The 9,089-nt window shown below is 41.4% G+C and overlaps 2 protein-coding genes across 3 annotated transcripts in view; both read right to left on the bottom strand.

Moving 5' to 3' along the window:
* si:dkey-221l4.11 (claudin-23) overlaps positions 1-707 on the bottom strand; it is a 4,785-nt gene extending 4,078 nt beyond the window's left edge. The window contains exon 1 of one of the 2 annotated variants that reach the window (XM_024271433.2): positions 435-707. The gene's annotated coding sequence lies outside the window, so the exon portion shown is untranslated. Of the gene's footprint in view, positions 1-406 lie in introns of both variants that reach the window. The other variant, XM_024271424.2, reaches the window with a different exon arrangement.
* Positions 708-848: 141 nt separating this feature from the next.
* Positions 849-8,319, bottom strand: grhl3 (grainyhead-like transcription factor 3). The gene is made up of 15 exons (XM_024270751.2): positions 7,821-8,319; positions 6,562-6,727; positions 6,419-6,477; positions 5,594-5,822; positions 5,271-5,510; positions 4,690-4,801; positions 4,516-4,610; positions 4,078-4,236; positions 3,922-3,997; positions 3,723-3,847; positions 3,000-3,025; positions 2,836-2,921; positions 2,674-2,759; positions 2,530-2,594; positions 849-1,763 (listed from the first exon to the last, which is right to left on the bottom strand). The coding sequence occupies exons 1-15, from the start codon at positions 7,835-7,837 to the stop codon at positions 1,649-1,651; spliced, it is 1,656 nt and encodes a 551-aa protein (XP_024126519.1). The 5' UTR covers positions 7,838-8,319; the 3' UTR covers positions 849-1,648.
* Between the last annotated feature and the right edge of the window lie 770 nt (positions 8,320-9,089).

Consider the following 9,089-nt stretch of genomic DNA (forward strand, 5'->3'; position numbering starts at 1 on the left):
GAGATAGCAGAATGTTGGAGCACAAAAGAGCAGAAATTTTCCATGACAGTGCATGTTGGGATGTCGATGACAGTCAGGGGAGCGTAGCCAAAAGCATACCTGCAGCTGTGCATCATGTTTATTGATAGTTCTTTCCTGTTTTTCTAGCGTGACAAGAAAGAAAACTTTTGTCCTTTAAACATCCAATTTAACTTGTATTTTGCAGTCTATTTATTTTTATAGATTCTTCCTTAATTTATTGTTTTTATAATTTTCCAGACTTGTGTTTACCTACAACTAATGCAGCAAAATGGAAAGACAGCTGTTCTGATGTACGATGGAGAGAAACATCTGAATGGAAAATGATTAGAATGATGCAGATGAATAAAACATCTGCATAGACCCACATATTCCTTCAGTCACTTACCATTCAGGAGGGATAGCGCGCCTCTTACCGCAGGGTGCTCTCCGTTGAAAGCCCATGATGCTTCTGTCTTCTGTCAACAGATGATGCGTCCAGCTCTTCATCGTTCCCTTCTCTTTTCATCCTTTCCCTTCCCTGTTTGTGCCGCCGCTCCAGCTTTCTTCTCTTTGTTTCTCCCCCAACGTCTGTCTCCCCTTTTGCCTGTCTGCGTGCTCCGCTGACTCTCCTTTCCCTGCACGTGTGCCTCTCTCAGACTGTTCTGCTAAAGACAGCGTGTCCTCTGTCAGTAAATGAGCTGAGGAGGTGACTACTAAAACGTGCTGGTAACCTTTTAACTAACAAGTTTTTCATAGAAACACTTTAATTTGTTAAAACAGCATCATTCTGTTTTTGCGAAACAAGTAGTTTTTTTTATGTGTGTCATAAACAAGCAGAAACCATTGCATTCATTACTGGTTTTTATTTTTCATAAAAAAGGGGACATTTGTGTGACCAACATTAGCGGTACAGCAAATGGCATAAAAATGAAATATAACACGGATACGTCTTTGCTTTGAAATGATACACTGATTTTTTTTAAAAAGGAGCTGAAATCCTGGTTGTTTTTTTTTTCTTTTTTCCCACACACGTGCACATGCATACTCTGGAGGTCTTCTGGCAGGGCCTGGAAATGTCCAAAGCTTTGGGGCGAAATGGCCAATACTAATTCATATGTGGTTTAATCGGTGGAAATGTATGACTTTACAGGTTTCTGAATGCAGCCTGGTGTGGGGGCACTCTTAGTCATGAAACAAACAGGAGGTTACTCTTGGTGTGGTGAAAAACAAGAATGGGTTGGTAGGAGAAATGATGAGTACATTGAAAGCAGCAAGAATTATATTCTAAAAAAAACTGCAAGCTCTCCACACAAATAATGGAAAGAGCTGTTAAAAAATGTTGAAATTCATAATAATTTGTAGAAAAAGAGATTGTTAGATCATAAAACACTGTCATATTAAAATCTATTTACAGTATATACAGTTGTGTCATTATAATTGCTTGTAATAAAATATTAAATTCAAATAACAAAACAAATGGGCTTAATTAGATGCAAAATATTAACATGTTTTTTTCTAAATTCAAAGATATCTGTTCAGCCCAGTTCCCTTCCTGGTTTTGGCAGCTGTGATAGTCCCTGAGAGGGCAGTGCTTCTGCTGATGATCGTGACAGGCAGCTGCGCGCTTGATCCTTCAGAAGAATTGGCTTTATACTTCAACGAGGGTGACTTGGAACTGCCCGCTGACCTCGGAGATCTCGATTTGAAAAGCCAGCTGGTTGGTGTAGTGTTCGATGATGTTGTCGTCCATGTTTACGAAGATCCTGCAAGAGGAGGGATAGACAAGAAAAGCAATGAGGTGAAATGAACAATCTTTTGGGGTCAGAAAGGTTAAGCCCGGAGGAACCCTTAAGAAAGGTATCGCTGAAGGTAATAAACTGGATCACTGTCTGCCTGCACAGCCAACCAACCAAAGAGCCTTGGAGGCCTTTACGCCTGAGCTAACCAACAGCTCATGCATTCTGCCTGCAGGGACAGGGCTGATTAAAGACAAGACCAAAAGTGGAGGGAGGGACCTGCAGCGGGAATGCAACCCAACCTGTCGGCTTAGCTGCTCCCACTCCAGCCGAGGCTGACGGCAAGTGGCAGGAAAATCACGCAAAGTTCTCCGGCAACTGAAGTGCCCTGACGTCATGGAGATTATCTCCACTTATTTTAATTCAAAACTAAAAGTTTAAACTGATTAAAGTTTTCCAACGTACAAAAAAAACCCTAATTTATTGTCAACTTTTACTGACTCTTTGAAGATCCTAATCAAAAAAGTAGCATCTCTTTACACAACTTCCTGGTGCAGTTAAAGATGGAGTTACTGAAACAATAAGAGGAACACCAACAAATGACTCATCTCCAGGACCTATGCTCATAATTTTCTTTTGGAAGGCCTTCAATTAGCACATTCCAGTGGGTGGAGCCAGCTAACCAGTCTGTCAGCATGTGTTTGCTTTAGGGTTGATGAGATTAATGCTTTAAAATGTGCCCATTTTAGCTACTAAACTTATATTTAAGACAGAGGTGTTGTGGAGAACTTACCCTCTCTTGCATTTCTTGTAGATTTTCCCAATGGTGTCTCTTTGCATGCTGTACTTCTCTGAAATCTGAGGAAGGAAGGATACATGACAATCGTCAGGATCTCTTACGGAAATGAGACGGAAAGTGGAAATGGCTGACACGTACGGCTTCTCGAAGGCCGTAGACTGTGGGTGAGCTGAGCATGAGAGCGTCAAACACCTCCTCTGCACCCGTCCTCACGTAGATCAAAACTAAAATAGGAGAAAATAAAAGAATTAGAGGTCTGACAGCCGCTTTATGAATCCTACTTACAAACGTTCGATCTACCTCGTTGTGAGTCGTCTTTTCGTGCCTGTTTGTTGGGTGGGGAGTTGCTCTGCTCTCTGTCTGGGTACATCCTCTTCAGAGAACTCCTAAAATAAGAACACTCATTAGACACCAACGTCTAAATCATAATCACCAAATTAACTGTGATCTTTAATAACGCTCACCTGTCAATGTCATCCATGGGCGTGACCTAAAACGAGAGCAGACATCTGATTAGATTCAACATTTCTGATAAAAGACGTTGCTTAATGTCCCCCTTTCCGCTATTGTGTGGCGTCCTATAAAAGGAATCTTATCGTGGCTTTAAACCTGCATTTCCCATGACTTCTGCCAGAGCCACAAAGGAAGATATGACACCCACTTACGCCTAATCACAGTGTCCAATCAGAGCTGTCTCCTTCTTAAACATTTGCTTTTTTTCCTTCTTATAGGATCTACCGACTGACAGTCTTATAGATCTTATAGTTTGATTCAAATACGTTCCCTGCGGTAATACTTCTTCATTACTTTGCGGCTTTGTGCTTGTTCGCAAGAAGCGAAAGTGTGGGAAAGCTGGCCTGTCCAAACAGCCCCCTCACCGCGTTGATTGATAGACGCTGAGTGTGTGAGGGCTGCGTGTTGGGGATCAGGTGTGAAATGTTTCTTTTATGTTTGTGTGCTTTCGCATGGCATCTGCAGCGACTTGAGTCTGGTTTCGACTCCAATTAACTCATCTGTGGTCTGCGTTTCGCCTCTCGTCGGCGCATCTTTGTCAGCAACACCCCCTCCTTCCCCACCTTTGGCTTTTGGCCCACTTTCCCCCCACCGCATACTTTCCCACCATTTGTCCAGGTGCCCACAGGGATGAATGCATGGAGGAGAGCAAATAGCGGTTGAAGGGAACTTACGATGCGCTGCAAGCTGGAGAGGTGTGTCTCGGGAATGAAGAGAACTGGCTGGGTGACGTGGTCTTCTAGGGTCTTGAAGAAGGTGCACTCGTTCCCCACTGAGCTGCTCACTAACAATTTGGAAGCTAAAACAAAGATTGAACAATGTTATATATCTTTAAATCCCTAAGTGTATTTAGGACACATGTATGCTACTTACTGTTTGCATCGTTGACATTCTTTCCCCTCCTCTTGGATCTCTTCTTCTCCTCATCTCGCATCTTCCTCTCTGCACCCTAAAGAAACAAACAAAAACGTTACACATGTATTTTTGTTTCTTTATTTCTTTGTACACGAGGTCTTGTCAGTGATTTACCTTATCACAGAAAATCTTGACCTGACAGGCAGCTCTGTGGATCAGCTGGTTGGCTCCTGAACTGAAGTCATAGGTGTCGATCTGAAGGTTTAGAGGCAGACCTTTCACTCCTTTCTGAGAGGAGAAGTCTGTGCTGAGGGAGTTGATTCCAATGTATATCTGAAGACATAAATAACAAACATGTATGACTTCCATTTGATCCAATCAACAGTAGCTTTCCTGAGCCACCCTAACATTCGACTCTCCTAAGCCTCAGTGGCTTTCATCTGATGAGGTGACAAAGCCCTGAGGGACAAACACATTTCTTGAATTCCTTCCTTCATCAACCACTCCCTTTGCGCTCCTCTTCCCCTTTACCTGCTTTCTTTTCTGTAAAAGTTCCACCTGTTCTCTACTTTCAGTCACTCATCGGCTGTGTTGCAACGTCTATTTATTTACCTTGGCTTCCTCGTTGGGGTTCCACACGAACGACAGCGCGTTGAAGGCCACCTCTTCGATGTTGCTGATGCCGCTGAACACTTCTTTGTAGTCGGCTGTAAACGACAACAAAAATTGATTTTTTTTGCTCTAGATAATGATAATTGTGGCTTGGAGTGTTGAGGAAAAACATACCGATGTCAATGACCCTCTGCTTGACGGTTGGTTGGCGTGCGTGCCAGTGATTCCAGAAGCGGAGCTGCATTTCTGGGCTTTTGTCGTTCTCAAACACAGCCATCACCACAGTCTGGAGTAGAAAAACAACAGCGGTTCACATGGATCTGATTCTTTCTATTTCCCAAATGACCAATACTTCTTTAAATACCCATTTGTTTCACTCGTCACTCTAAATCCTTCTTTTCTCCTGAACTGTCATCAATTATTTGCAGGGAGCTAACATGTGTTTGTGTATGTTCATATCCTTTTATAACAAAGAGAAATAGACTGTAAGGAGCACCACACCTTTTCCCCCACCTTATCCACTCCTCTTTTTTTTGGCTTAGCTGAGCCTCGCTCTGACCTCAACCTGCCTCAGGAATAATTTATTCAGAGGAGGACACTGTCTTTGGGACAAGCCTAGTGTACTGGGTGTCAGCAGGGAATTAGTCACTCACGGACCTGGCTCCAAGGGAGGGACTGTTTTTTTTTTTTTTTTTTTAAAACCTTGTGACGGTTTTACGTCACAAACACTTCAGAAGGACGCTTTTAAGACTCACCTTGACTTTGGTGGCTGTGAGGCCGGAGTTGTTGTCCACTCCCTGCAGAGTGATGGGGTAGAACTGGCCTTTGTTCAGGTACACCATCGGAAGCTCCCCGGCCTTGTGAAGAGAAGCTGCAGGAGATCCGAGCGTAAACTGAAACTCATTCCTGAATCTTTCTGCCGGGGAGCTGGTGTAAGAGTTCGAGTAGACGGGGCTGGCGTTGTTACCGGGAAAGGGATTGCTGTAGGGAAGAGGCTGATATCCACACGGATAAAATTAGTCATAAATGTATTATAGTAATGACTGAAACAAAAAACAGGCTGTGAATCTAATCTCACCTCAGCACTCGGATCAGAAAAAGACCCAGTTTCTGGCCACTTCTGCAGCAAAGAGTCAAAGATGATGTTGAGCTCTTGTTTGTCGTAGTTGTCGGTCACAACGCTGGTCAGTGTGGCGTAGGTGTCTGAGGTAGCAGGAGCAGATATGGGGAGGGAAGTGATCTGCTTGGGGGTCAGGACTTCTTGAGCATGGGACGTGGACAGGAGCTCGTTTGCATTTGCTAGATTGCTGCCAAAAAAGAAAATAGGACAATTAAACTTTGTGAAGGAAGTGCTACTGTAGTGACTTAGGTACAACAGAAGCATGGCTGCTGCCTGCACAAACCCTCACAGTCAGTTAAAGCACTTATTGTGTCTCATTCGCTACTGCAAAAACACGGCTCGAGTCTGGGTGGGAACTATTTGTTTCTTAATCCGGCCTTTTTTTTTTTTTTTTTTAAGCCGACTTTGTGTTTGAGTTTCTCCTTCAGAAAATGTTTGAGGGGACAACACCGAGCCCCAACAGAGAGGACAGAAGGTAGGAAAACAACCGTTTGTCCTCCTGTTGTGAAACCCTCCCAGAGAAGAGGCCGATGATGGAGGAAAGGTGGTTGAATGGGAGAACTGGAGGAGTAGACAATAATCTCAGAGACTCTGTTTGAGCAGAGGATTACCCTCTGATGAGTTTACGACCTCCTAAAGTCCTGCCTTTCTCTTTTTTAATTACTGTTCTCATACATTTCGCTGAGTGATTACAAAAACAATAATAGGAACTTTAAATCCAACCTTTTTTTAAACTATCTTCATAAAATCTGGAAAAGGTTACTGATATGCTGGAAAGCTTACCTCTCTATTGGCTTGCAGACATTGCGGTTGAACGCTGCAGTTTTCTGCTCTTTCTGGTTCTGGAAAGAAGCAGATAAGACAAAATAAGCACAAATAAAATAGAAGTTAGCTCCTTTAAGCATGTTTTTTTGAAAATGATTTACCCTGCAGTGCTCTTGAAGCATTGTTAGGGCTGCCAGGTTGTCCCCCGGATGAAGTTTGGTTTTGGAGAAACTGGGATCAGTTCCAGAGTTGTCCAGGTAGGACCAGGCGTCCATTATATAGGGGTTGAAGCTAAAGTTCTCGCTTTGAAAGACCAATCCAAGAGTCCTAAAAATAAAAAGACAGAACAACACATTTTTTATTAATTACTACTTTTCAAAGCATTTCGGTGATGATTTAATTGAGCAAAAGTACCGATAAGCAGTGCCTTAGCCTGGGGAGACTGCACATACTTGCCCCTTAGCGTGAAAGGTTTCGATTGCAAAACCACAAGGCTGAGTAACAGTCGTCACCGGTTGCATGGAAAAAAAGTTTCTAAAATGCACAAGCATGCGTGCAAATACAAGTATTTTCTGTTTTTCAAATACTGTGAAGGAAAGATACACGAAAAAACTCCCATGTTTGCACAGATTGCATTGGAGATGACAAGATTCTCTTTCTCCGCAAACAGAAACCAACAACTGTCAGCGAGATGTGCTCTGGTTTTCCATTTCAGTTGCAAAAAAAAAAAAAACAAATCACTGCCCGGGATTCAGAGGATCTGATTTGTTTGGAAAGACTAACAGGAACACCGAACTGTAAACACAAAGCCTGCTGGGATAAGCTCCTGTTAGACTGCGTCTGAAGTGTCTGAGGAACAAATAGCTGCAGTTTAGCCTGGATAAACAGTTCAGCGTGCTGACAGGAAGCAAAGACCACAAGCATTCACGGCCACAGCAGAACCAAAACATGGTTGATTACAGGGTGTTAATATTTAAGCATGAAAGCGCTCCTACACCTGTTCAGATGCACCTGTCACACCGCGCACAGAAGTCATTCTAAAGCCTGCTTCACCATTTTTGTAACTCAATGCAACCCTGCCAGAGTGTCTGTCTAACATCTCCAGAGGAGATCCTCATTTCCCAATCTCTTTTTGTCCTCCGTGGCCCCTAGGTGAGCTGGCCCCCCTCTATACGTGCACTGATCCAACACTGGCTGTGTTTTTGTGTGTGTCACATATCATTTTTCACTGTAAAACGGCCCCTTAAAAAAAAAAAAAGGTGTTTCACATGGGGGTCTCGTTGCAATAAAGGTTTGAGGGGGCTTTCTATCTGCCAGACTGAAACCCTACATGATCCATTTACAGTGCTGGATCAAGTTTAAACCGAAACAGGCTGAGATTTAAGGAAACAAAAACAAAAGCACAAATAAAAGGACTTACTCAGTCTCTTTGGTCATGTCTCCCGTCCAGATCTGTCAGAACAGGCTCCTTTTAAGTTCAACCTTTATGTGCTTCTTCCTCTGTGTCAGTCAGGGAGACAGAATTACACGCCGACGAGTCAAGTGGAGTGATTCCCTCTGCACAGGGCCCAAACTTATATTGTGAAGAGGAGTTCTTCTGCCTCGCCTCTGATTGGCTAAGGGGTGTGCAACAGGTGTCTGATAGGACAGGTGGGGGCAAGCTTGCCTGAAAGAACATGACAGTGTGCAGCAAGTTCACTTAGCATGACAATGTGAGGCAGGAGGGTTTTGAATATCATTATTGAGATGAAGGGGGGGATTTCAGAGGCGGTAATGACTCTGAGAGTGGGACTAGAAAAGGAAGATACTTTGCTTTAACATGTTAATTGCTTTTTTAGTATCATCTCCCCCCTCTTCTGGTAATGTCTATGTAAGTTTTGGTTTCTTCCTGCTCTGGTGGTGACAGCAGCACAATTTCAAACTAACTGTTCAAGTCAATTTAACAAATTGAAGTTTTGTTTTTGATTTCCTACTTGTTGAAAATGCTGAAAATTAAGGAAGTTTATGCAAAAAAATAAATGAAAATCAAAGATTTTCAAAATAAAACCATGCACAGTGATTTTTATTTTTTATTTAAATTTTATGGTTTTGATTCTCTACATTTTGAAAAAGCATAAAATTAAGAAAGTTTATGCAAGAAAATACATGAAAATCAAAGAAGATTTTAAAAATAAAACTCTGTATAGTGATTTTTATTTGTGTATTTATTTTTATCTTATACATTTCCTACATTTTGCAAATGCTGAAAATTAAGGAAGTTTATGAAAAAAAACATGAAAATCAAAGATTTTCATTATAAAACCTTGCATAATGATTTTAATTTATTTTTATTTTATGATTTTGATTTACTACATTTTATAAAGGATAAAAATTAATGAAGTTTTTGCAAAATAAAAGCATGAAGATCAAAGATTGTCCAAATAAAACCTTGCACAGTGATTTTTATTTAATTATTCTCTTTTTATTTTATGATTTTGATTTTCTACATTTTAAAAAGGCTAAAAGTTAAGAACGTTTATGCAAAAAAAAACACAATAAACAAAGAACATTTTCAAAATAAAACCTAGCACAGTGAAATTCAGTTTTTATTTATTTAAATTATATAATATTGATTTCCAACATTTTGAAAATGCTGAAAATTAAGGAAGTTCATGCAAAAACAATTACATGAAAATCAAAGAACATTTTT

The sequence above is a fragment of the Oryzias melastigma genome, linkage group LG22 (assembly GCF_002922805.2).
Source record: "Oryzias melastigma strain HK-1 linkage group LG22, ASM292280v2, whole genome shotgun sequence".
Classification (NCBI taxonomy): Eukaryota; Metazoa; Chordata; class Actinopteri; order Beloniformes; family Adrianichthyidae; genus Oryzias; species Oryzias melastigma.

Bases quoted from the DNA above. Each gene is read 5' to 3' on its own strand.
- grhl3 (XM_024270751.2), bottom strand. The intron at 5,823-6,418 runs GTAAGCTTTCCA...CTTTTTTGGCAG, and splicing joins GTCTGCAAGCCAATAGAGAG to CAATCTAGCAAATGCAAACG. The intron at 3,026-3,722 runs GTAAGTTCCCTT...CTCTCGTTTTAG, and splicing joins TCTCCAGCTTGCAGCGCATC to GTCACGCCCATGGATGACAT.